Source organism: Copidosoma floridanum, unplaced genomic scaffold, assembly GCF_036245765.1.
Source record: "Copidosoma floridanum isolate Cflo_tuat_1 unplaced genomic scaffold, Cflo_Japanese_pri ptg000013l, whole genome shotgun sequence".
NCBI lineage: Eukaryota > Metazoa > Arthropoda > Insecta > Hymenoptera > Encyrtidae > Copidosoma > Copidosoma floridanum.
In genome coordinates this window covers 22449446-22477258 of record NW_028321890.1, presented here as the reverse complement: position 1 = coordinate 22477258, position 27813 = coordinate 22449446, and the positions used below count along the sequence as shown (strand labels likewise).

General features: G+C 40.5%; 2 protein-coding genes across 3 annotated transcripts; one reads left to right on the top strand and one right to left on the bottom strand.

The window, feature by feature from the left end:
* Positions 1-482: 482 nt before the first annotated feature.
* Positions 483-2307, bottom strand: mEFTs (elongation factor Ts, mitochondrial). 2 transcript variants are annotated; one of them, XM_014348650.2, is made up of 4 exons: positions 2064-2307; positions 1428-1586; positions 824-1352; positions 483-744 (listed from the first exon to the last, which is right to left on the bottom strand). In XM_014348650.2, exons 2-4 carry the CDS (start codon positions 1584-1586, stop codon positions 518-520), a joined length of 915 nt encoding a protein of 304 aa, XP_014204136.1. In that variant the 5' UTR covers positions 2064-2307; the 3' UTR covers positions 483-517. The 2 variants fall into 2 exon arrangements, with proteins under 2 accessions (XP_014204136.1, XP_089447516.1); XM_089591390.1 differs by lacking the exon at positions 2064-2307 and adding an exon at positions 1769-1954.
* A 422-nt stretch (positions 2308-2729) lies between these two features.
* On the top strand, positions 2730-26717 carry Dhc36C (Dynein heavy chain at 36C). The gene is made up of 39 exons (XM_089590746.1): positions 2730-3302; positions 3427-3548; positions 3994-4147; positions 4260-4409; positions 4483-4671; positions 4851-4954; positions 5802-6071; positions 6199-6503; positions 6593-6947; positions 7571-8044; positions 8117-8497; positions 8667-9106; positions 9452-9567; positions 9654-10190; positions 10254-10539; positions 10624-11186; positions 11260-11457; positions 11658-11789; positions 11858-12422; positions 12505-12995; positions 13076-13249; positions 13340-13512; positions 13582-14587; positions 14665-14853; positions 14947-15436; positions 15539-16130; positions 16200-16391; positions 16595-16821; positions 17369-17742; positions 17847-18027; positions 18185-18483; positions 18548-18712; positions 18785-18912; positions 18974-19086; positions 22187-22476; positions 22979-23216; positions 25422-25573; positions 25662-25943; positions 26511-26717. The coding sequence occupies exons 1-39, from the start codon at positions 2730-2732 to the stop codon at positions 26715-26717; spliced, it is 11877 nt and encodes a 3958-aa protein (XP_089446872.1).
* The last annotated feature ends 1096 nt before the right edge of the window (positions 26718-27813 follow it).

Here is a 27813-nt window from a genome sequence, read left to right as displayed (position 1 = left end):
TGAAGTAAATTCTAATAAAATAGTTTACTTTGGAAAGGATATACTTAATTTCCAGGTATTCATATTAGTTTATATACAAAAATAACATTGAAACCTAAGTAATAATTTCAGGGCAACATGCATTCTTGGGATGAAATCGCACGAGAGTGGAAAAAAGATTGTAGAACGTGGCTATGGAAATCTGTCAAGTTGGCAAAAAAACGGAGAATGCAAATCACCACTGCGATAACTCAAAGAATAAATGAAGTAATAATAAACGAAAAACTCATTTGAAAATTTGTTTTTCTTTAATCTTTTTTTTTTGCGAACGATTCTCACTTTTTTTCAACTTTTAGAATTAAACTATACTTGTGCATATAGTAAAATATTAATATTTCGTTTGAATGAATTTTTTTAACAATAAAGTCAATTGTAAAAGTTCTTTATGTATACTTAAATGCTACACAAACAATTCATTTATTTTACGTAACAAATTGTTGGGCTCCAGTTGATAAAAATAATTTATTTAACAATTTATTTAACCTCCAGTTTCAACAGCATCTAAACTCTGTTGTCCTTCTACCACTTCACCCATCTCAAATCTCGCGAAATCCAAGATTTGCGTATTCGTTTCTTCCAATAATTCCTGTACAGTGATGGTTGAATCAAACAGAAAGTCTTGATGAATAAGTATCTTTTCATTATCTGAGTCCTCGCTTTTTTCCACATCAATTTCTGGATCACCAATCTTGGTAGGATTCATACCTAAAGTTAAAATAAAAACAAAGTGAAACCTGTAAATAACGTAATAATATACTTTAAAACAATACTACAAAATCTTTACCAATTATATGCTGACACAACTGCTTTCCAATTGTCTCTTTATCATCTGTTGTTTTGAAAGCTACCAGAGCTCCATATCGTCCAAACGAAGTTGAGCCAGATTCTGTTGGTGTTGGATGTGAGTATCCAAATAGAACAGTATCTTGTGGCACATACATACAAAGCGCACGTCTGACTAATATATTTTCTCCAAGAGTACCAATGGCCAGAGCAGAATGGTCTGCCACAGATTTCCCATCAAGAGCTTGCAATGCTTTCAGTGCATCTGCATCCAAAACTGTTCTATTGTACATGCCATTTGAATCCGTGGCGATTGTGTGTTTTAAAACAGCTGATGCAACAGTATCAGTCAGCTGATGGAATTCCTTATTTCGAGCAACAAAGTCTGTTTCGCAGTTTATCTCAACTAGCGCACCATGGAATTGGTTGAAAATAACACCAACAAGACCCTGAGAGGTTGATCTGCCCTGCAGCTTTTCAGCTTTTGACCAGCCTAATGCTTGTGCCTGTTCCTTCAGCCATGACTCTGCCTGGGAATACAAAATTTAAGCATTTTATGTAACCACTCGAGACAATGCTGTGTGACGACGGAGAAAATGAATAACCTTTGCCAAATCGTTGTCATGCAGCTCGAGTGCTTTTTTACAGTTGATAAAGGGATATCCAGTTTTCTTGCGAAGCTCAGCCAACAAGGACTTTTTGGTATTTGACTGCCAGAGAACGTGGTTTGTACTGATGTAACGAGCACAGCGACTAGCAAGCATCTGTAATAAAATGATCAGAGAATGTCAATACAATAAACAACTGTGAAACAAATAACAAGAAACAAACAACAATTGAAGCTAGTCAGTGATGTTTGTTACGTAGAGCCAACAGCTGATAAGCTGCAATTAACTTGCAAGTGACTGATAGCAAAGGCTGACATAGGAGGGTTAAGCGACCTAACCTAAAGGAAAGCGGCAGTCGAGGGCGAATTTATAATTGAGCTATCAAAAAAGTTTGGCTGACATTTCGCGTGTGAATCACTAAAGTGCAGAAGAAGAGGAAGGGAAGGGAGAGACGCGAAAAGGAAATCGCGGTGAGCATTGCGGCGGGGATTCCACGACGCTCTCGCGAATCGATGGCTCGGGTTGCTTGGAAACAATCCACTTTTCGGCGACCGCATTCGTGTCTCGCTTTCAGGTGGATATGTTTAGGTATATACACTATCACATTATGATGATGGCTATGGGTATGCTCACGTTTATACGTGCACTGGAGCCTCTTCAATTGATTTCCTCCTTTTTCAAACAGCCCACCGTAGACGCATTTGTGTGATTGTATCCGGCAATTGAGCACCAGTTCCCTACGAGTACGAAACAGCACTGTGTCGTCAACCAATATCACACAAAAGTACACTTGCAATTGAAAGGTGTTTTTTTTTTTTTTTTCTTAACTAATTGACGCAGTGTTGTTATTTGCAACACCTAAATTAAGACGAGGGTTTTGCACTTCAGCATCAGCCGGCGACTAAGTATATTTTATTTTTTTTTTCTCGGAGCAGAAGGCGAGCAGAAGGCAAAAGTGCGCGGCCCTGCATCCGCGCTACGGCGCACATGGTGCAGGCTGACGTAACAAAGATATATAATTTGATATCGAGCTTGACCATTTTGCTTTCGGCGTAAGTATATACATAACTTTTCATCCTCGTTCGAGCAACGAACTTGTCGATTAAGCTCTTCTTAGAACGATTAATGCTCATTGTACTGGAAAAACTTTTATTTTTCCTTTTTTCCTGTTGCCAAGAAAAAAACGATGCTTTTCATAATTTACAAGCTTTGCGGTGTAATTATTATCATGAATCGGTTTCCCACGTAACAATACCCGCTTCAATTTGAATGAATGAATGATCACTATACCGGCTGAAAATGCTCACGAAAGAATACGTCGCCATGGAGTACCGGGAGTACCTAAGTCACCTGTGCGACAGCTCGAGCACCGCCTCGAAACGCTCGTCAACCGGATCGTTGAAACTGCCGCGATCGTTGTCCCAGCGTTTCACCATAACCAGCTCGATCGAGGACGACGACGTCGTCGAAGTACCCGTGGATATTTTCGATCGGGTCTCCCGGAAGCGCAAAAAGCTCGCAAGCAAAGCTCGCGCGAAAGCAACGTCCGCGCGCCTGCAGCGGCAAGAGTTCCGCGGGCAGATCGTTGACCTGGTGACCGGATGTGGCGGCGAGAGCTTCCAGCACTACGTGAAACACGGACTGGACACGCTGCACGTCGCCCCTATGGAGCTTGCGAGGACCAAGCGGATACTGGCGCTCGTACCGCGGAAACACAGGGACGCGTTCGCCGGGTGCGTCGAGAGGCTGCTCGAGGAAATCGGCGAGGAGTTTGTGCTCACGGTGAGGAGATCGATCGTGGAGTTTGCTCTGAAAGGCCCCTACACCCATACGGTGGATTCGGTTAGTTGTTTTGGGTGCTCATGTGTTTTTGTTCATTGGGCTTTGGAACGGAGGTTTTTTTTTTTTTTTTTTCCATAATACCTTGATTTTTTGGTTTTTTGTGGTACAAACGAAAAAAAAGGAAAGGTCGCTGATGTTCACGAGGAGATTGAAGAGAAAGTTTCCGGTGGATTACTCGAGAATTTTCTCGGCACGACGCCTGAGAATCCGGGATAATTTGAACTTGATCAATCCCTGCATGAAGATGTCGTGGACCCTGTGGAGCAGGGATTTTCGGTAATTATTTTCTTTTTGAACTCCCTTTTGCTTTAAATAGGAGATAAAAAAAAAAAAAAATCGAACGGCAGCAGTTGAAGAATTTATTCGTTAAAGTTTGCGTAGCTATAGGTTTTGAAAATTCAAAAAATTATCATCTCGATTTTGAGTTTATTTTTTTTGTTTTCCTCGTCACGAAGAAAACTTAGATCGAAAATATTTTCCCCTGTATTGTTTTTGATACTCAAGCCGTTGCTTTTCTTTACGCGAATCGGTGAAGAATCGGTGAAAAATTAAAAATTTACACAATAATTTCTGTTGGTGAATATACTATATTCTTTAAAGAGTTAGCGAGTTACGATAGTTTCGCCGATTTAAATCTATGGTAAATTCTTGGATTAATCAAATGAAGAAACGACCATGAAATGTGGATGTATGCACACCACGTCATTTAATATGTTTGCAGAGATTTTCGGCTTATCGATATAAACGAAATAAAAAGGCACAGCGAAAGCTGGGACCTGATGTTGTTCCAGAGCACTGTCAGTAACCAAGTCCAAAGCGCCGTGAAATACTTGAAAGATAATTGGTTCAGTGGCATACAGGACATATTTTACAAAGTAAGCCATATTCATCCAAGACATTTAAATAATAACTCGATTTATATTCGCCATATACTCAAATGCCACACTTGATGAGCGCGTGTGGTTTCAATAATCTATGTTCCTACAGAACAATGCGAAAAACCTCGTTCCGAGTCCGCTCGACTCGCGAGCTTTCGCTCGATTCTTCAACTGCATAGCCAAGCTAATGGAGTCCCAGCTTTTGTCGATCTACAAGCGCAGTCTTCGTGATTTCGTTGGTTTTATCTTCGACATTCAGGTAACATTTTCATGCGTATTGCCCCGATGCAAAGCGTAACGGCAGATATTTCTTCTCTCCCCGAAAAATGTAGCACTTGGACAACACTTTCAAGCTCAACGTAGTCGTCAAGTCGAGGGAGCTGAGCTTCGAGCCGCCGTTTCAATACTTCAAGGACATCATTGGGAGTGTTCTCGACGTTATGTGCGAGGCAGTGATGGGCTTCGAGCGGCTCGAGAGCCAGCTTTATCTCGATTGGTCGGGTCCGCGGATTTACCTCAAGGTGGGCTGATGTATACCTACTTACAACCTTAATTTCCTTCGTTCGAGCAAATGGGAGAATTTTATGCCTTATCGGTATTGAAGTTTGAAATGAAATCGTATGGGGTTGGGAAAATGCATTAAAAATTAAAGACTTTTGGAACAAAGATAGTCATTCATTATTCGTGGATTGCCTTGCAGCCAAATGTTTCCGAGGCTGTGATTGTCGAGCAGAAAAGAAAAATTGCCGATCTCATCGAGGGATTCAGAGGAGTGCTGGAATCGAAACTTTCGGAGCTCAACAAGTACTTAATTTACTGCTAAACAATTTTATTAATCGAGCCTAAAACAAAGCATCGATGTTAAACAAAAGGGGATGGAATAACTTCGTGAAACAGAGACTCATGTCACCTAAAGATTTGCTTGTATACTTTTTTAATTATACAATAATACAACAGGAGAGTTGGAGTAAACCTTACACAAATACTGAAACACTGGACAAAATATTTACTCATTATTCGGTAAATTGTTTTACCCTCAATAATTACATAATGACAAATACTTTATTGAATCGCGGTTAAAATATTCATTTATAAAGTGAGCCCTGCAATCGTTATATGTGAAATTTATTTAAATAATGATAATCAAGTTAAAAATAAAATCAGTTTTGCAGTCCACTGGACTTCTGTGTAACAAGTTGGTTATTCAGTCCCTTTTGGCTTTCCAAGTTAGTGATTAACTAACGATGAAATTCAGTAACTGTTTTTTATTAATCGTCAGTTTTTTTTTTTTTTTTTCGTCCCGAATGACATATTTATAGTTTTTTTTATTAATCATTGAAATTTTTGAATAGCCAATAATTATTTTTATAAGTTATAACGGATTGTTCATAAAAATTATTTTTTATCGTTATTGATTCACGGAATTAAATAATACATTGAAATCCTAAACACGAAAAAAAAAATTTAGTTGTTGATAATAACTATTGAAAAGATTTATTAATAGTATACAATAATTGTTATGATTACTTTTTATAGGTGGTCTGTTTTTTTTTTATAAATATAATTAAATGAACGATATTATTTTTGCTAGATTTTTACGATTCATCGATGTGTAAAAAGATTGAGTGGGGTGTTAATAAATTTTTCAAAGGTACAAAGAGTATTTTAACGATAACGAGTTGGAGGTGGTCGAAGCTTTCATAAAAGACGAAAACTCGCCGTTCGAAGAGTACCAGGGAAAAATTCACGACTATCACGAGCGTGAAGGACGAGTCATCATTGAGAACTATTCCGTAATCTACACGCCGTTCTTCGAAATAAATCAAAAGGATTTTTTGCTCACGATAACAGACAGCATTGGATTTTTAAAAAATTCTCTACTCAACAAACTGGTGTCGGATTATCAAGAAAAAGTTCTGAGGTAACGACGAAACAAGCCGACCTAAAAACATTGATTAATTTATTAGTAAAAATATGGGATTGGATTTTAAATAAAAAAAATACGTAGATGCAAGCAATGTAATATGTCGCGTCATGCTTCTTCTCAGCGTTACCAAGGATTACGAAGCAATCGCGGAGCACGCCGAGAACTCGCCGCAAAACACCGCGGCCCTGATGGATTTGATCGATTACATGAAAAAAGTCGAGGATTTGGTGCTGAAAAAATTGGAGGTGAAGCTGTACGAGATCGTCGAGAACGTTATTTTTCTCTCCGATTACTGGCTTTTAACTGACGAGGAGATCGGTAACAATAATACGGCCTTTCACTGGTACCACAAGATGCCTGAAGTTTTGAATCACAACGCGGTAATCGTTGAAAACAAAACCGAAGAGTTTCAGGAGTTGTTGAGAGGTGAACTTTTTTTTATCGGTCGATCGATCGAACAAGGTGTATTTTATTTATTGATCGAAAAAAAGCTAAATGTTTGTTGCAATCAACAGTGAGATATCAAAAATTCGAAGACGAGTTGGACAATTACCAGAAGCAAGTCGAAGAGTTCCAATTTTTGGGAGAAGTCGACGAGATATTTCGGTATCAAAAGAAGGCCCAGATTTTGGATAAAAAGTTGGTCATGGCGATGGAAAAAATCGACAAGTTCAACGAGGAGGAAAACTCTTTCGGTTGGGAGACCACGCAGTACCCGCTGAGGAAAGAGATAGTCGATCGCTTGACGCCTTACAAGAAACTTTACGACGTGGCTTGCGGCTTTTTGTCCAAGTACGAAAAGTGGATGACGTCGATGATCGGCACCTACAATCCCGAAGAAATCGATGGTGAAGTGTCTACAAGTTTTAGGTAATTTCATAAACATGACAAATGATACATAGTAGTAGAATTAATATTATTATAATTGGGATGGAGTAATCATTACCTAAATTATTTACCAATTTATTTTTTTATCCTTAACGAATAACTACTAATGATTAGTGATAAAAATCAATAACAATAAGTAATAAAGTATAAATTCAAGACTGAGAATAAAATTTAAAAAACTCTTATCATTTGTTATTATCAGTTATTATTTTCATTATCATTTTCATAAATGACATAATAAAAAGTAAAAAAAAATTAAAATATCAGTTGTAACTAATTGAAACTTATAATATCTCATTGATTTGATATAAAATCTGATGGAAATTCCTATAGATTATTACTCATTGTTCAAAATAATTATTTATTGTCGTTGACAAAATATTATTTAAAAAATGAAATCACGTTTTTGGATTGGATTCTCACAAAGAAAGAAAAAAAAATAATAATCACCAGTAAAAACTATTAAAAAATTCGATACTGTTGTAGTCTGAAATCTGTACTTTACTTTTGTTGTCACCTTATTTTTTTTGAACCAAATAATTAACTGAGATGGATGGACTTTTGCTCTCTGGCCCCAACATATTATTGACGAATGTGTCCTGCAGAACGATGTACAAGCTCGAGAAAAGCTTCCACGAGCCGGAGCCGAGGAAGCTCGCGGAGACGGTGCGCGAGAGCATCGAAAGCTTCAAGGAGCGCATGCCGGTGGTGCTGACCCTCGGTAACCCGGGCCTGAAGGAACGCCACTGGCTGGAGATATCCGACCTCGTTGGCTTCCCCGTCAAGTTCGACGAGAGCCTGACTCTCCGGAAAATCCTCGATCTGCAGCTCGACGAGCACATCGCCCGGTTCGAGAGCATTTCCGAGGCGGCCAGCAAAGAGAACACCCTCGAAAAGACCATGCAAAAGATGGAGAAGGACTGGATCGACACGCACTTCACGATCAACCCGTACAAAGACACGGGCACCTACGTAGTCGCCGCGGTCGATGACATACAGCTCACGCTCGACGACCACATCCTCAAGTCGATGACGATGAAGAATTCTCCGTACATCAAGCCTTTCGAAGAGGAAATTCTGTGAGCTTTTCCACAACGGCTGATGAGCCATTGTTACCTCTAGCTCCCGCGTTAACTGAGCTTCGATTGCAGGAAATGGGAGAAAAAGCTTCACTTGCTGCAAAACATCATCGATCAGTGGTTGCAGGTCCAAGCCACCTGGATGTACCTAGAGCCGATTTTTACGTCCCCCGACATCCAGCAACAGATGCCCGAGGAGGGCAAGAGATTTGCCACGGTCGACAAAACGTGGCGCGATATCATGAAAACCGTCGAGGCGAACACTCACGTGCTCACGGTCGCGGAGATCGACAAGATGCTGGATCGCTTGAAGAAGAACCACGCGACCCTCGATCTCGTTCAGAAGGGATTGAACGAGTATTTGGAGAAAAAGAGGATCTATTTTCCGAGATTCTTTTTTTTGTCGAATGACGAGCTACTCGAGATCTTGTCGGAGACGAAGGACCCAACGAGGTAAGCGACCATACGGCAGTTTTTCGACAATGGAGTGTTTGGTAAACAAGTTTTTTCTACTTTGTAAAAAAGTTTCTAAGCACGCATGTAATGTGATAAAAGTACAAAATTTCCATCGTTTTGGGCTGTCCGTAAAGCAAACGTCCAAATTGTTGAATGATTGTCGCAGGGTTCAGCCACACCTGAAAAAATGTTTCGAGGGCATAGCCCGTTTGACGTTCGACGACGAGCTGAACGTGCACGAGATGCGCTCGGCCGAGGGTGAGTTGGTCGCCCTGTGCGACGTGATATCGACGTCGGCGGCGCGCGGCCAAGTGGAAAAGTGGCTGGCCGAGCTCGAGACGGACATGCGGAAGAGCGTGCAGTACAAGGTGTTGCAGGCAATCGAAGCCTACCCGCAAAAGCACCGCACCGAGTGGGTGCTCGAGTGGCCCGGCCAAACGGTCCTCTGTGTCGGCCAGCTCTACTGGACCACGAAAATCGAGCTAGCCATGACGAACCACGGGCTCCAAGGCCTCGAGAAGTACTACGCGCAGTGCCAGCAAGAGCTCAATGACATCATTCTCCTCGTACGTGGGAAATTGTCCAAGCAGAATCGAGTTACTCTGGGTGAGCAAGTTTTAATCTGAATTGGACACAAGTCCGGACGCATAGGGTCCTAGAAATTCTGGTAGATGCTGTGTATACGGTCCACTTGTACTTATTCATTGTTATCATTATAAGTGACACTTGTCTGTCCGGACTAGTATATGATTGGCTCGTACATTATGTCTGTAATTTAATAATTTTTTTTTTTTTTTTCCAAGTTTTGACGTGACAGGAAGAAGTATTTGTTAGTGATTTTGCCCCTGTACTTATTAGAAAAAATAAGTAGCAAATGTTCCAGATTTATGTACTTTTCGCGCAAGCTTCTTTGATTGTAAATGAAAATAACGTTTTAAATTGGTTTTTCAGAGGCTCTGGTAACACTGGACGTGCATGGAAAGGACGTACTTTTCAGTCTGTGTAAAGAAGCCGTCGTGAGTAACACCGATTTCAAGTGGCTCTGTCATCTTAGATATTACTGGCAGGTACATTTAAACTGCATGAGATTACTTTCCCTTACTATAAAGACACATATGCATACGATTTGTACTGGTGATGAATTGATCACCAGGAGGAGAACATGTGGACGTACATGATAAACTCAAACCTGCGCTACGGTTACGAGTACCTAGGCAACTCCTCGCGGCTGGTAATAACACCACTGACGGATCGTTGCTACCGCACGTTATTCGGTGCCCTGAACCTACACTTGGGTGGCGCGCCCGAGGGCCCAGCTGGCACTGGCAAGACCGAAACCACCAAGGATTTGGCCAAGGCCGTGGCCAAGCAGTGCGTGGTCTTCAATTGCTCGGACGGTCTCGACTACATCGCCCTGGGCAAGTTCTTCAAGGGCCTGGCGTCGTGCGGTGCCTGGTCGTGCTTCGACGAGTTCAACCGCATAGATCTCGAGGTGCTGTCCGTTGTCGCCCAGCAGATACTGACCATTCAGCGTGGCATTCTCTCCAAAGCCGACAAGCTGATATTCGAGGGCACGGAGATCTCGCTCGATCCCTCGTGTGCCGTATTCATCACGATGAATCCCGGATACGCCGGAAGATCGGAACTACCGGACAACCTGAAGGCCCTATTTCGATCGGTAGCGATGATGGTACGTACACGGGATTCGACAAAAAAAGCGCCCGTATGGATAATCGGATTGTTTATCGCCCAGGTGCCCGACTACGCCCTCATATCGGAAAACACGCTTTACTCGTACGGGTTTTACAACGGGAGGCCTCTGGCCGTTAAAATAGTCACCGCGTACAAGCTCTGCTCCGAGCAGCTGAGCAGCCAGTGCCACTACGACTACGGGATGCGAGCCGTCAAATCGGTCCTCACTGCCGCTGGCAATCTGAAGCTCAAATACCCGGAGGAGTCGGAGGACATACTCCTACTGCGGAGCATCAACGACGTCAACCTGCCGAAATTCCTCAGCCAGGATCTTCCACTGTTCAAGGGTGCGTTGTATTGATTATCATCGTAACACTAAACGCACCATCAGACTAAATAGCAGAGTGTTTTTTGTAATTTTACCCGGTCAGGAATCGCCTCGGACCTGTTTCCTGGTGTAGTCCTGCCGACTCCGGACTACACGCACCTGAACGCTTGTGCTCACGAGGTCTGCGAAAAAATGAACCTCCAGTGCACCGATTTCTTCCTCAAGAAGGTCCAGCAGATTTACGAGATGATGATCGTGCGCCACGGTTTCATGCTCGTGGGCCTGCCTTTTGGGGGCAAGACCACGGCCTACCGAGTTTTGGCGGGAGCGCTGCGTCTGATAGAGGAGCGCCAATTGATGGACGAGCACCGCGTCGAGATAACTGTCATAAACCCAAAATCGATAACGATGGGACAGCTGTACGGCCAGTTCGATCCGGCCTCGCACGAGTGGAGGGACGGGGTCCTCGCTATCAAGTACCGAGAGTTCGCAACGTCGGCCAATGAAAATAGAAAGTGGCTGATCTTTGATGGCCCCGTTGACGCCATTTGGATCGAGAACATGAATACCGTGCTGGACGACAACAAAAAGCTCTGCTTGATGTCCGGGGAGATCATACAGCTGGCTCCCACCACGAATTTGATCTTCGAGCCGATGGATTTGGAAGTGAGGGCCAAGATGAGTTGCATTTGAAAATCATGGTTAACCATTTTTTATCCTTCTTTGAATACTTACGCAGGTTGCATCTCCAGCAACGGTATCTAGATGCGGGATGATTTACATGGAACCCGTTTCTCTCGGGTGGGAGCCGCTACTGTTATCTTGGCTGAACACGTTGCCCAAGACCTTGAACGACCACATAAAGAGCCACTTGAAGGACATGTTCCTTCGTTTTTGCCCGGCTTTACTGCATTTCATCGAACGATGTCACGTCAAAGTAATACATTTCGTTTAGCGCTTTATTTTAATTCCAGTCTAAAGTAACATCTGATAGCTCGTTAAGTATATTAATGTCATCAATGTTTTCTCGAGTAGGGTAAAGCATATACATAAGTTAAAATAAATTTGTACCCGTAAGTAAACGAAAGCAAACGCCACGTATAAATAATCGAGTTGTAATTTGATTTCATGCACCAGGAAATGATAAGTATGCAAGCCGCGAATCTAGTTAGATCGCTGATGTATCTGTTTGACTGCTTCTGCGACGATTTTTACAATGAAGAATACGTAGAGAGTATTTCCGATTTGGAGATGAGGGCTCAAATCGAGGTACGATCACTGATGCAATGTACGTATTTTTCCGTACAAATGTCCCGACGATGATTACGTTCTTGCAGGGTTGTTTCTTCTTCTCTTGCATTTGGTCGATGGGTGGGACCATCCTCACCGAGTACCGCGAAAGGTTCAGCATCTTGTTCAGAGGCCTACAGGAGCCCGAACTCCCGGAAGATATGGTCACGCAGTTCAATCTCCCCGAAGAAATAATGAGTCCTCGAAAGCCCTACATAACGCCGATCCCCGACGAAGGCCTTGTTCACGACTACAAGTACGTAAAAGAAGGTAAAGGCAAGTGGATATTGTGGACGGACGATCTGTTGAGCGCTCCCCCGATTCCTCGAGACACCCCGGTCAATCAGATCATTGTACCGACTGTGGAGACCGTTCGGTACTTTTACCTGCTCAAGATGCTCGTGCGGCATCAAAAACCCGTGCTCTTGGTCGGACCAACCGGTACCGGCAAGTCATCGTACATCGCCGAGTTTTTGCTCAAGAAGAACGATCCTCAGGTCTACAAGCCGCTTTTCATCACCTTTTCCGCACAAACGACGGCTAATCAGACTCAGGATATCATCATGAGTAAAATGGATAAGCGAAGAAAGGGCATTTACGGAGCTCCACCAGGTATGGATGATCTTCGTTTACGTTCGTTTCCATTCTATAAATTACGTGTACATCTAAGCTGGAGTATGAAATGAGTATGTAGGCTTGCACTGGGTGATATTCATCGATGACGTCTCGATTCCCCAAAAAGAAGAGTTTGGCGCGCAACCTCCGATCGAACTGCTTCGCCAGTGGCTGGATCACGCGATGTGGTACGATCGCAAAGATACATCGGTGATTCATTTCGTCGACATGCAGCCGGTGTGCGCTATGCTGCCACCATCGAGCGGCAAAGACGTCACCCCCCGATTCAAGAGGCACTTCTTCACGCTAGGGATCAGCGAGTTCGAGGATGAGGTCATGATAACGATTTTCCGTAAAATTGTCACCTGGCACTTTGAGACTCACAGCTTCCCAGCCGCTTTTCTTGATTACGTGGACTACGTCGTCCATGGAACTTTGGATATTTACAAGGGGGCGCTGAAGTTTTTGCTTCCCACACCTGCAAAGTCACACTACTTGTTCAATTTGCGAGACTTTTCGAGAGTCGTTCAAGGCATACTGCTTTGCCGTCCCGAGACGACAACCAATTTGGTAACGATATTTCTTTACAGTACGCCCTCTATACATTTTAATTTAACTCGCACTGACAATCGTTATTTTGACTCGTTAAGAGGATCTTGAAGAGATTGTGGGTTCACGAGATACTTCGAGTTTATGGTGATCGTTTGGCGGACGAAGCCGATACTGCTTGGCTTGTCGAGTACATTCGCAAGGTACTGGCAGAAAAGATGAACGAAGATTTAGATAAGTTGTTTGGTGACTTTGTCAACGAACCCGGAAGCCCGGTAATACCTCGATCTATACGTGTTTTCGGTGAAAATCAGGCGAAAAAAAAGTAATCATAATAATAATAATAATGATAATAATAATTACAGGTAACGGAGCTTGAATTGAGAAACTTGATATACTGCAATTTTCAAGATAATTTGGCGGATTCGAAGATGTACACTGAAGTTCCAAATCTCGACGAGCTTGCGCTGGTAGTCGATCAGTACTTGCAGGAGTATAATTCCATTTCGAAGAAACCGATGAACCTGGTGCTTTTCAGGTAATAACTTCAAAGTTTCTCGACAAATGTTCTCAAAATGGCCATCAAAACGACCGTGAAACCTCACAGATTCGCAATCGAGCACCTGTCGAAGATCAGCAGAATCATGATGCAGTCGAGAAGCCATGCATTACTCATCGGAGTCGGTGGCTCCGGCCGTCAGTCGCTGACGCGTCTGGCCGCTCACATAGCCGACTACGACGTGTTCCAAGTGGAAATATCGAAACTCTACGGCGTCAGCGAGTGGCACGACGACATGAAGGACATCCTGCGGAAGACCGTGTCCTCGGACTTGCACACGACCTTCCTGTTCACCGATATTCAAATCAAGGAAGAATCGTTCCTCGAAGACATTAGCAATCTGCTCAACTCGGGGGAGATTCCCAATTTGTTTGCCACCGACGAAAAGGTCGATCTTTGCGAGAAGATGCGACAAATTGACCGTCAACGCGACAAGTCCCTGCAAACCGACGGCTCGCCGGTCGCGCTCTACAATATGTTCGTGCAGCTCGTCAAAGAGCAGCTGCACATCGTCGTGGCTATGTCACCGATCGGCGACAACTTCCGCGTTCGAATCCGCAAATTTCCTGCCCTCGTCAACTGCTGTACCATAGACTGGCTGCAGCCGTGGCCCGAGGATGCTCTGGTTGCCGTGGCCACAAAGTTCCTCGGCAACATCGAGCTTACCGATAACGAAAGATCGGCGTGCATCTCGATGTGTCAGACTTTCCATACATCGACGCAGGATTTATCAAAAGACTTTTTGACGCGCACCAAGCGACACAATTACGTAACTCCGACCTCATATTTGGAATTGATCAGTACCTTTGAGAAAATTTTGGCGCAGAAGCGAAAAGAAGTGCTGGACAACAAGAAGAGGTATGAAGCTGGCTTGGAATCGCTCAACAATGCTCACGTGCAGGTGGGCAAGATGCAGGGGACCCTCGTCGCGTTGCAGCCGAAACTGATCGAAGCCACGAAGGACGTGGAAAAAGTGTTGGCCAACATCGAGAAGGAAACTGCTCAGGTTGCCGAGATTGAAAAAATCGTGAAACATGACGAAGAAATTGCAATGGTAATCAAAGAGACTCTCCAATTTTTTTTATTTCTACACTCCTATGCAACAACTCTGAATCGAAAATGCGCATACAGGAAGCAGCAGACGCGGCAGAGGCCATAAAGGCAGAGTGCGACGCGGATCTGAAGGAAGTTTTGCCGATTTTGAACGCTGCTAATGACGCGTTGAATACCTTGACCGTTCAAGACATACAGATCGTCAAGACGATGAAAAATCCTCCGGCAGGGGTTAAACTCGTCATGGAGGCCATATGCATTTTAAAAGTTGGTTTTACTCACAGCTTTGAATAAAAAAAAAGAGAAATGAAAAAACTATTTCCAACGTGATTTTTTACATCGTAAAAACATCGCCCACAGGACGTGAAAGCAGATCGAGTGCGCAACGAATCGGGAATGATGGTCGAGGACTACTGGAAACCCTCGTTGCGTGTTTTGGGTGACATACGATTCCTCGACAGTCTTCTCACCTTCGACAAGGACAATATACCCGAGCGCATAGTGTCAAAGATCCGCTCGACCATACTCACCAACCCGAGCTTTGATCCCGACAAAATTCGCAACGCGTCGATGGCCTGCGAGGGTCTTTGCAAGTGGGTCATCGCACTGTCCGAGTACGACAAGGTGGCCAAGGTCGTAGCTCCGAAAAAAATCGCTTTGGCCCAAGCTAAGGCCAGTTATGCCCACGCCATAGCTGGTGTCGAGGCAAAGCGGGCCAAACTTCGCGAGGTCCAGCAAAAGGTCGAGGATCTCGAGAAACTTTTGGCTGTACGTAGAGGCGACTATCAGAGGATGACAGACGAGGTCGCCGAGTGCCAGCAAAAGCTATGCAGAGCTGAAGAACTGATCGGTACGCACATGTTTGTATTCAATCATTCAATTTTTCCGAGGAAATCCCTCATTGAAATTTACGAGAATGTTTTTAACGTCTGGATTTTTTTTTTCCTTCAAGGTGGACTTGGCGGCGAGTACACGCGCTGGTCCGATATCGCCAAGTCACTGGGCACTCGATACTACAAACTGACCGGGGACGTATTAATAAGTGCAGGTGTTTTGGCCTACTTGGGTGTTTTCACGGCCCAGTATCGTCAAAAGCAAATCGACCACTGGACGGCCGTGTGCACAAATCTGGGTGTCGTGTGCAGTCCGGACTTTCAGTTGACGCAAGTGCTCGGCAACCCAGTACTGATCCGGTCGTGGAATATATTCGGCCTCCCGACCGATTTGTTCTCCGTCGACAACGGCATCATAGTCAGCAACTCTAGACGTTGGCCGCTGATGATCGATCCCCAAGGCCAGGCCAACAAGTGGGTCAAGAATCTGGAAAAGAGGGCCAACGTACACGTCATCAGATTGACCCAGTCGGATTACATGAGGGTGCTGGAGAACGCCATTCAATTTGGACAGCCGGTGTTACTGGAGAACGTCGGCGAGGAACTCGACGCGGCTCTGGAGCCGCTACTGCTTAAACAGACTTTCAAATCTGGGGGAGCTATTTGTATCAAATTGGGCGACTCGACCGTCGAATACAACGACCAGTTTAGGTGACGACTTTTACATTGTTCTTCCCCGAATGAATAAGAAGTTGAATTATTTTATACGTTTTTCGATAGATTTTACATAACGACAAAGCTAAGAAATCCGCACTACTTGCCCGAAGTCGCCGTGAAAGTGACACTGTTGAATTTCATGATAACGCCGGATGGGTTGGAGGACCAACTGTTGGGTATAGTAGTCGCCAAAGAAAGGCCCGATTTAGAGGCTGAGAAAAATCAATTGATCGTGCAAGGGGCGGAAAATAAAAAGTGCGTATCCAGTTTCCTGAGTGTAATTTAATCCTGTGAGGGATGTAACGTAGCGGCAATTTAATTTAATTTACGAAAACGAGAAATGTAGAAAAAATGTTGTCCCTCGCTGGCCTTTGTGGCGTAATTTATTTTTATCATTGAATGCCGTTATTGATGAGCGTATGAAGTTTCAAAGTAACGAGAAAAATGTTTATTGACAGAATGTTGAAGGAAATCGAGGACAAAATACTGGAGGTTCTATCGGGATCCGATGAGAACATATTGGAAGATCAAACTGCAATTAGTGTGCTGAGCTCCTCGAAGACGCTCTCGAACGAGATCGAAGCGAAGCAGGCAACTGCGGAAATTACGGAGAAGTCCATCGACGAGACGAGATTGCAATACACATCGATCGCCACTTATAGCACCGTTTTATTTTTCACAATCGGTAAATGTCCAAGTATACTCGTTATAAAATATAAAAATGCAGTTTCGGGCGCTGCAGGTATTGATTTTCATAAAAATACAAGTCTATTGAGCTGTGATGTGTCAACAAATTTTATATATAAATTTTATAGTTTTCAATCTTCACAAAAAAAAAAAAAAAAAAAAAAAAATACTGAATTAATTCATCCACAGCATCTTTCTTTTAACTATCTGTGGAGTCATGAAATAAATTAAAATGATTTTTACGTATTGGTACTTAGTTGTGAGTATGCACGTTGTATACAGTATTCATTTATTATCCTCAATAGACGTACGATATCGATTCAGATCTACAAAACCTAATGGGATAAGCTTTCGATTCTGTTGTGTAGAATATTGAGAAATAATAAAAATTAGGTTTTTTTTTGCATCCCCTAAGAAAAATAAAACATTTTAGAACCAAGAGAAAAGGTCTACGCAACATTCTCTTGAGAATGCGCATAGGCAAAGTGCAACATTACTACACTCTCATCTAACCCTTGCTCTATCATACTCCTCCCCCCTTCTAGCTGCTCTAGCGAACATCGATCCAATGTACCAGTACTCTCTCATATGGTTCGTCAATCTCTTCAAGAACACGATCGATAATACAAAGCCCGTGGACGACATCCAGCAGCGCCTCGACGATTTGCGCAAGCATTTCACGTACTCGCTCTACGTCAACATCTGCCGGTCGCTCTTCGAGAAGGACAAGCTACTCTTCTCCCTCATACTGCTCGTCAATTTGCTCGAGAAGCAGGGCAAGATGTCCTCGTCCAAGTGGATGTTTTTTCTGACCGGCGGTGTCGGCCTCGAAAATCCACATCCGAATCCGACCAAGTGGCTGCCGAACAAGTCTTGGGATGAAATATGCCGGCTTGACGATTTGCACGATGATTTCAAGGTATGCATACATACGTTACGGTAAATTATAACAATCTATAGAGGGTACAGAGTATTAATTACTCTTTTTTTTTTTTTTTTTTTTTTTTTTTTTTTTCATATCAGGGAATAAAGGGTGCCCTGGGAACGCTCGCAGAGGAATGGAAAGTCATTTTTGATCACAGAGAGCCGCACACGTTGGAGCTTCCCGCTCCATTCGACGGGCTTGCACGTTTCGAGAAATTGCTCGTCCTCCGCTGCCTCCGATACGACAAAGTCATTCCCGGTGTTCAGATGTTTATCGAGGGTAAAAAAATGTCTTTGTGTGCGAACGTGAGGATATGTGGTTCTATTAAACTGATTTGTTTTTTTGTTTTTTAAACTGCTTCTTGCATTTTTGTCTTTGTCAGCTGGTGATAAAGCAATTAAAGCCTTAAAAACTCTCTTGTTCTAAATAAATTCAGAGGAAATGGGAAAAAAGTACGTGGAATCGCCACCTTTCGACCTCGTCTCCTCGTACGCTGACTCGCACTCCTGCGTACCATTGATATTCGTTCTGACTCCGGGTGCCGATCCGACGGCCATATTACTCAAGTTCGCGGATGACCAAGGTTTTGGGGGGAACAGATTGAGCTCCTTGTCGTTGGGTCAGGGCCAGGGACCGATCGCCGTCCGACTGATCGATGAGGGCATGAAAAATGGCACCTGGGTCGTCCTACAGAATTGCCACCTGGCTAAGAGTTGGATGCCCACTCTTGAAAAGGTTCGTAGGGTCTGACTATTTTCTCAATCTTATAAACATGTGCTAAAGTGAATGTGTCGTGCAGATATGCGAAGAATTCACTCCTGAGACGGTCCACCCGGATTTCCGGCTCTGGCTGACGAGTTATCCTTCGGAGTACTTTCCGGTCAGCGTTCTGCAAAACGGAGTGAAAATGACCAACGAACCTCCGACTGGTTTGCGGTCGAATATCATACGATCTTATTTACAAGTGAGTCGTTTGAGACGATAGTGAATGATTTTCTTACTACGGTGTGAATAGCTGCGTTAAACTGTGTTTAAGGACCCAATATGCGATCCAGAATTTTTCGCTGCGGCAAAGCAGACGGAAAACTTTAAAAAGTTGCTCTTTGCCCTCTGCTTTTTCCACGCAATTGTGCAGGAGCGTCGGAAGTTTGGGCCAATCGGCTGGTAATAAATATAAAGATTATCGTTATGATTATACAACTAACTATTTAAAAAATAATTCAAGGAATAATCGCTACGAATTCAACGAAACGGACCTCCGCATCAGTGCCCTCCAGCTAAAGATTTTTCTGGCCCAGTACGAGGACGTTCAGTTTGCAGCCTTAAAATATCTGACAGGTATGTAAATACCTATATTATAAATTTGTAAGCAATGTTTGTTTCTATTAGTATGTCTTAAATAAGAGAAATCTTTCGGAAAATCATATACGAAAGCATTTTTTTGAAAACGACATAGCAGGTGTTTTTTATGGAATTTCTCATTTATTTCTGCATGTATAGAGTATTGCTCTGCGCGTATGAAAGAGTCTATTTTCGATAAAACTCCATCGAAACTTGTATTGCAATGTGAAGCTGCATGGAAAAATAGAGTAGCGTTCATGCAGCGAATGGACTTTTCGACCCTTTCGCTTTGGAATGGGTTTTCTTTACCCCTCTTATTTTGTTTTGATAGCTTGCACGATAGGTTGTCGTTTACAGATATAGGATTTTTGTTCGTATCAAAAAATGTATAACTGTCCTTAAAAAAAAAAAAAAAAAAAAAAAAAAAAAAAAAAAAAAAAAAAAAAAAAAAAAAAAAAAAAACTAGAAATGGTTACTTTTAGTCAGAAATCGGTATTTTATTCATATTTTATTCGTTCATCACCTAAATAATATATTATAGATCATTAGTAGCAAACTAAATTTCAAAAAAGTAGAAATATTCAATTTTGGTCAGACGCAGGCTTATAAAATTTATTTTTTTTGTATTAAAAATGAGATAAGATTCGGTTTTTTTCATATTATACACGATAAGACTCAATATTATTTATCCCGTCATTAACAGCAAACTAAATCGTAAAACAAGTAAAAAAGATCAATTTTGGTAAGACGTTAAAATAGCTTTTTCCATATCGTTAAACAATATTCAATGGGTTATTTGCACCTAATCAAATGAAAAACAATTAAAAATCGTTGATTCTAGATACATTTTTTCTTATAGACACAATAAAACTTAAAATTCTTCCATAGATCATATATGATTATGACCAGCTTATTAGCGGCAAACCAAACTGGAAAACAAGTAGAACTGTCCGAATTAGGTCAGACATGAATGTATTTTTTTTATATCAGACATAATAAAACTCAATATTTATTCATGGATTGCAAGCGGTGAACTTAGTTGAAAAATGAGTAGAAAAGGTCCAATTTGGTCAGACATCGATGTGTCTTTTTCAAATTTTGGCTTTTAACATAATTTTATAGAGTACGTACGGCGAATTAAATTAAACAACAAGTAAAAATCGTTTATTGTGGTCAGACACGGACTTTTTTCTTAGATTTGACGTAATAAAACTCAATACTAAGAAAGCAACTTATAATCGTCGAATTCAACTGCAAAACTAGTGGAATTATGCAATTTTGGTCAGCCATCAGTATGTCTTTTTTCCAAATCGGACAGAATAAAATTTAATATTAATTCATGGATTCAAAGCGGTAAACAAAATTAAAAAATGAGTAGAAAAGGTCCACTTTGGTCAGACATCAATGTGTATTTCTTAAATATTAGTTTTTTAACAGTATTTTATCGGGTATGTACGGCGAATTGAATTAAACAACAAGTAAAAATCGTTTATTGTGGTCAGACACGGACTTCTTTCTTAGATTTGAAGTAATAAAACTCAATAATACGAAAATATAATCGACGAATTCAACTGCAAAACAAGTGGAATAATCCGATTTTGGTCAGATGTATATCTTTTTTCCAAATTTAGATGAAATGTTGTCTATTAACAAAACTGCACTAATTTAGATTCAATATTGTGCACAAAAATGTAAATGAAAAAAATTGTGGTCGTTTTCTTCTAGCTTGTGCATTATTTTTTGTGTAAAATAATTTCTGCACAAGAGAATTGTGCGCAATCCTAGTGTGCATTGAACATAGTCTGCCGAAAAGGTCAACTTTGGTCAGACATTAATGCATTTTTTTTAGATGCATTTGTTTTTCAACAGTACTTAATCGGATATGTGCGGCACTGTAAAATGAAAAATAAACTTAAAACATTGATGCTGGCCAGCAATCGATTTTTTCTTACATCTGACATAATAAAATTCAATATTATTATCATCATGTGTGTATCTATATAGGTAGCTTATGAACGGCAAACTTGATTGCAAAATAAGTGAAAATGGTTAATTTTTGTCAGACATAAGTATTTTATTTTTTTATATTAGATGTGATAAAACTCAATATTACTTTATAAATCATTAACAGCAAATTAAACTGTGAAATAAGTAGAAAAGGTCAACTTTGGTCAGGCGTAATGTTTTTTCATGTTATAGAATAGTATTTCATAATTTAATGGATTTCCAAATAAGTAGAAATTATACATCGATTACAAGTAGCTGATTAGCGGCGAGCTGAATCTCAAAAAAAGTAGAAATGGTCAATTCTCGTCAGACTTGAGAGTCTATTTATTTATTTATTCAGACGTGATCAATTATAATTATTTTATAGAATATAAGGAGCCACGTAAACTGAAAAATTAGTGGAAATTGTTGATTTTTCATCAGACATCCATAAATTGCATTACTTTAAGTAACAAAGTTTTTTTAAATCAATAATCCAATCAAATTGCATTGAGTTCATAAGAGACAGCTTAATCTTGTTCTCCACCAAACATCTTCTTTCTAAACTCAGTTTCTCGAAACTTCCAATTACCCCTATTGACTGTAGGAATAGAATTTTCAAGGAACCTACAGCAAACTTAACCGCCCCCCCCCCCATTCCGGAACTTGGCGAGGAAAATCTAGTTTAATTGCAGTTGAAGCACTTTAAAAATCGTCGGAGCCTGCTTTGAAATTCAATTCCCAACGGAGCTCGAATGAGATGTTAAGCACGCAGACGGTCTTGCACGCGTTTTCCTCCTCGCTGCTTTCCCAACAGGCAAAGCCAACAAAGGGCGCTCGCATGAATATTTGACGAAACCATTTACTCGCCGGAAAATCCAAATAGGCGTACAAATTCGTAAATACACGAGCTCTGCACTTTCAGGTCACATTTCCCGACTACCAACACAAGCTCAAGTAAACACGTACATAAATATACACGTAGCGTCGTAAGCTAGAGAGACTTGAGTGTACAGCTGCCGCATGCAAGCAAATGATGAAAGAGAGAGAGAGAGAGAGGGGGGGGAGAGAAGGCAATTTAATTAACATCGTGCACTGGGGGGGTCGAAAGGTGAGTGCAATTATGGAGGCCGGGTGACCGACGAGTGGGACCGTCGCACGCTCAACACCATACTGGCCAAGTACTACACGGAGAACGTGATTCTGCGGGACGAGTACGCGTTGGACGAGAGCGGCCGTTATTACGTGCCGAGAGCCGAGGAACACGAACAGTTTCTGGATTACGTAAGGTCGCTACCGATGGTTGCTGAGCCGCAGATCTTTGGTATGTCTGACAACGCCGACATCGTCAAGGACCAGCAAGAGACGGAGCTCATGCTATCCTCGATCATGCTCACTCAGGTATTTTGCGTGCCGGTTTTTTTTTTTTTTTTTTTTTTTTTTTTTTTTTTTTTTCTTTCAAACAGCTATAAGTTGACTAAAAAAATTCAAGGTTACCTTTAATTTAATTGAATTTTTTTTACTTATTAATAACAACTATGATCACTTGGGAATCTTTGAGAATTACATTTTTCGATCTTGCAGACAATTTTTCAACAATTTGCGTGAATACTTCAACTTTGAGTGCTATTTCGTATTTTACTCTTTGCAAAGTCAATGCTTTGCGCACTAGAATTAAAATAATACTTTTCAACTCAACCTTATTTTTTTGTTTAGCCAATATCACTCTGACATTTACCTTTTTGTCAAACTCAACTATTTTCCAATCTAGTTTTTTCAAGTAAAAATCGCAGTATATTCCATTTCACGGAAATACATACCGTCAAATTGTCAAATCAATCGATGAATAATCCCTGCAGAAACAGTTTTACGATGTTGAAGGCATTTCACCATTCATTTGTAGGACACGGAGGCAGGGGTCTCGGACGTCGGCAAATCCCAGGATGAGATCGTATACTCAATATCCGGGGATATTCTGTCGAAGCTGCCTCGGGACTTTGACTTGGTTGAGGCGCTCGAAAAACATCCAACCTCGTACAAGCAGAGCATGAATACCGTGCTCGTTCAAGAAATGGGCAGGTTCAATAAGCTTCTGCAAACTATTCGCGTCAGCTTAGTCAATATACAGAAGGCGATTAAAGGTACGTTTGTATAAGTGCATGTGCATTTATACGATCTTCTGAAGTATTAATTTGCTATTAATTTTTTTTTTCTTTATACGAAAATACGAAAAACATCTTTCTATATTATACAATGATTTGGGTGAGGCATTTGACAACTCCTCCACAGTCCCTCAAACACCTTACGACAAAATAAAAAAAAATTCGTTTGTTTTCTCGGCCGTTTTTATTGGATTAGGAATATCTCGAGCTACAAAAACACAACCATAAACACAGGTTTTTCAATTGAGAGATGAAACAGTAAAAAAACATCCAAAGAAGAAAAATAATAAGATTTAAAGTAACTCCATAAAAAAAAAAAGAAAACTCAGAGATAGTGATTAGAACGGATACAAAGACAAAATTGCAAATATTATTCTTAGTAAAAACGTTTAGTGGCTAAGATTACGAGTCACAGTGACGGAAAGTCGGTTACTAAGACGATAAAGAAAGAGTCATACAAAACAAGATGCTGAAAATTCATTCATAAAAAAAATAAGAAACAAAAACAGAGACAAGGACTTTCAGGAATAAAAAGAAAAAATTACCCCTCAGAAAAAAAACTTTTAAGGACGTTCGGTAGAGATAGAACCCTGTGATGAATCTTTTTGAAATTTTAACCAGACGTTCTTATTGTTGTTACAATGAAGTTGTTAAAATTTCAAGAGGTTCGTCTGTTTCGTTTCCGAGATATTGAATTTCAAAGTTTAGTCATTTTAACACGGTCGCTTATGGGAAAACTTATAAAAACTCAGTTTAAAAAAAATTGGCGTGATGAATGTCTCCAATTTTTTTATGTGTCACAGATAATGTTATTAACTATATGTACACAAAGTTTCGCGACGATCGTCTAGTTCGTAGGCAACGTTGCAAGAAGCGGGAAATTCAAAATGTTCCAGGACGTAAATCAGTAAATATCTAAATATTATGGTAGATATTTATATATTTCTGTATAAAAAATAAGCTTATATATGTGTGTGAGTGTATGTATATAGGTTCCACCCGTATCCATAACAAAACATTGTATTATAATAACACATATTTATTTTTCTTCATAAAATTTTTAATTTTTATACAATACAATTTTTTTACACAAGATAACAAAATCACATGCTTGTAGTAATCGCAGAGACTAGAGTCTGTTCTAATTATTTAACATATAACTTTCAATGAGACTTTTCAAGTCACATAAAAATTCAAGAATTTCATTTACATTAGCTACGAACATAATTGTATGTACATATATCTGTCACAAGTCTTTTTAATTATTTACTCACTTTTATTACATTGTTATAACGAATAAAAATCAAATACTTACATCTTTAGCATAAATACATTACAAATATACACATACCCTGCCGTAATCAACGCAGCGATGCCAAGTCTTCACTCATCGCTACTTCGCCCTTGCCCCGCAAGTGGTTCCCCCCCCCCGCTATCTCTACCGAACGTCCTTAACATAGTTGAAAAAATTAATACAAAAACATAGTTGTTATGTCAAGTTCACTTTAGTAAATGATGAATTGTTACTATAATATAATGATATCATCAAAATAAAAATGCAAACTGTCATTGTCCATGAAACCGATGAAGCATATATTTATTGAACAAAAAAAAGGAGTGCATAGGACTCAGTGAGTAATATAAGAAAATACTAACGAAAATATCATCAAGTTTTTGTACAATGTTAAACGTGTTTGAAAAGTATTGTTAAATAAATTTTTAAATGCAAAATCTAAGACTTGGCAGAATTTTAATGGTTGGCGAGTAGAGCGTCGCCCAGTATTTATAAGGGATCTATTATCACATAAATTATTTTCATTCATACTATCCCCTCATGAAAATATAACGAGATGTTGTAGGCTCTATATGGCAAAAGGATAAATTGTACAAATAAAATTCATTCATCTTTAATGTTATATGATAAGTTGTAAGAGTGAAACTCTAATTTAAGCAACACTTGACAAATGAAGTCATACAATTGTAATGCACTTGTTCAAGCTTTTAATTACTGTCATTAAAAACCCTGTAACGAAAATAAAGCTTGCTCCGACATATAGTAACAGTCCCAATTACAAGTTCCGTCCGTTACAATATATTATGCGCACTGTGCTATGCGAGAAATCAAGTGCCATGGTCTCTGCGTCCACTCTTGAATTTGGTACAAACTTTCTTTCTTTACTACAGGTCTCGTCGTTATGGGCGCCGAACTCGAGGAAGTTTTCGCTTCGATAATCACTGGCAGAGTACCCGAGCTCTGGCTCAGGGTCTCGTATCCGTCGCTCAAGCGTCTCGGAAGCTACGTCTCCGACTTTTTGGATCGCTTGCAATTTTTACAGGTTCCGTTTTTTCTCTTACATTCAAGTATATCATACTTCCTGCTTGTGAGCCGGAAATATAAATTGGTGACTTTAAAAATTGTCAAAGACATGGTTCGAGGAGGGTCCACCAACGACGTTCTGGATCTCGGGGTTTTACTTTACGCAGGCCTTCTTGACCGGAGCTCGGCAAAATTACGCACGCAAGCACTCCATCCCGATAGATCTGCTGGTTTACGACTTTGTGCCGCTCAAGGAAACAGAGTTCACGAAGCCTCCCGAGGATGGGGTGTACATCTACGGTCTGTTCCTCGACGGGGCGCGATTTAATCGGGACACGATGATGCTCGACGAGTCCCTGCCGAAGGTCCTCTACGACGAGATGCCGCACGTAATAACACGCTGTTTCACAGATTGTACTGCGTTCGATGTCTGAGAGCATATTAGAGTAGTTATCTTGATTTCTCGCACAAAATTTTGGTCCATCTCGAGATTACCAGGAATTTTTTTTGCATAATTACCTATGGTTGTTTATGTATTTTTTTTTTTTTTTTTTTTGTTAAACTGTCGTTGTATTTACATTTCCAAAACACAATCGTTTCGGTTAAAAATATATATAAATTCAATGGAGAGAAGTTAAATTTTTAAATGAAAAAAACCAAACTTCAAGTACCTATTCTTATTCTTTAAATAAAAGTTTGTTCGGTCGCTTTAATTTTTTGTTCTCAAAACTAAATAATTTCAATCAGTTATGCATTCAATTCGATGATGTTTAACAGTATTGTCATATGACATACATACAAAGATTTTAGAAAACAATCAACTGTAAATTTATCAAAAAATATGAAGATATTTGAACAACTTGTTAGTGCTCTAGCAGTACAAAATGATAAGATGAATTTCGTATGTTTTAACAAAAAAATTTGTTTAATTCACCGTCGATCGTACTATTTATCAGTTATGGTTGGTGCCAATGAAAAAAGACGACGTTGAAGAACGAGCTGATTACAACTGCCCGGTATACAAGACGAGCGAGAGACGAGGCACACTTTCCACAACAGGCCACTCGACGAACTTCGTCATAGCCATGAAGTTGCCAACTGACAAGCCGTCCGAGCATTGGATACAGCGTGGCGTCGCTATGCTCTGCCAATTGTCGCAGTAAAGGGAGATTTGTAATGCTCATTGTTACCTCATTACCTTCATTTTATTGATTTTATGCGATGAATGATATGATTGACTTTTTCAATGTGTGGAATAAATGTATTCTTAAGTTTTTGAAGATAACATACATATTTTATAAATAAATCCATTGGAAGTTTTGTTTTATTGAATTAAAGTTTGGATTCGTTTGAGATAATCTTCAAAACATTAAGATCCGATCTCTTAAATAAAATAATATTCAAAAAGTTAGATATTATTAAAATTTCTAAAGTCTATTTAAAACATTTGTTTTCAACTACTTATGCAATATTGGTTAATGGATCCTCATCAAATCGTTAAATTGAAACAATTTTATAATGTAAGTAGTACACTTTGGCTTTAGTCAGACGGACAATGCAGAGACGAAGAAAATGCGAATATTTAATTAAAAAATTCTTATATCGACAGGATGATTTTGTTATTAGTTACCAACTGACAAGCTGTGCTAGCGTTAGATACAAGAGCACATCATGGAGTGTCGCTGTATGTTCTGCTTGTTGTTGCAATAGCTCCCCGCTGGTTTCATCGGAGTTTTCTGTCTTATCGACTTCATGTGATGCGTCTCCGTGGCTGTAAGTATACTTTAGGAGTCATTCAGATGAACAAAAATTACAAGTCAAGTAGAGTATTGAATGGCAAAATATTTCGTAATCAAACGCACTAAAACACAATAATATAAATATATCAGGCAGAGACAATTAATTTGGGAACTTAAAAAGAAGAAATGAATTCTTTGACAATTAAAAGGTACAGTACTTTCTTACGAAACGATGAGTGCTTCTTTTCTTATCTTATTTCTTCCTCTGATTTTACGAGCGAAACTTGTTGCACTCGAGTGGATTTGCGTGACCGAGACTAATTACATCGTGGAAAAGCGATCACCGTGAATTATTCGCAATATCAAAAAGGAACGAAAAACCACTGGCTCTCGAAACAGTTACGTTTAATGTAAATTTTCTCGCTCCCGATCACTCGTGATAAAAATCCCCGAGTACGCGCGACACAATAGAAGCCGTTCCAGCGACGCAATGGCCCATTCTCGCATCCGAAAAGAGCTA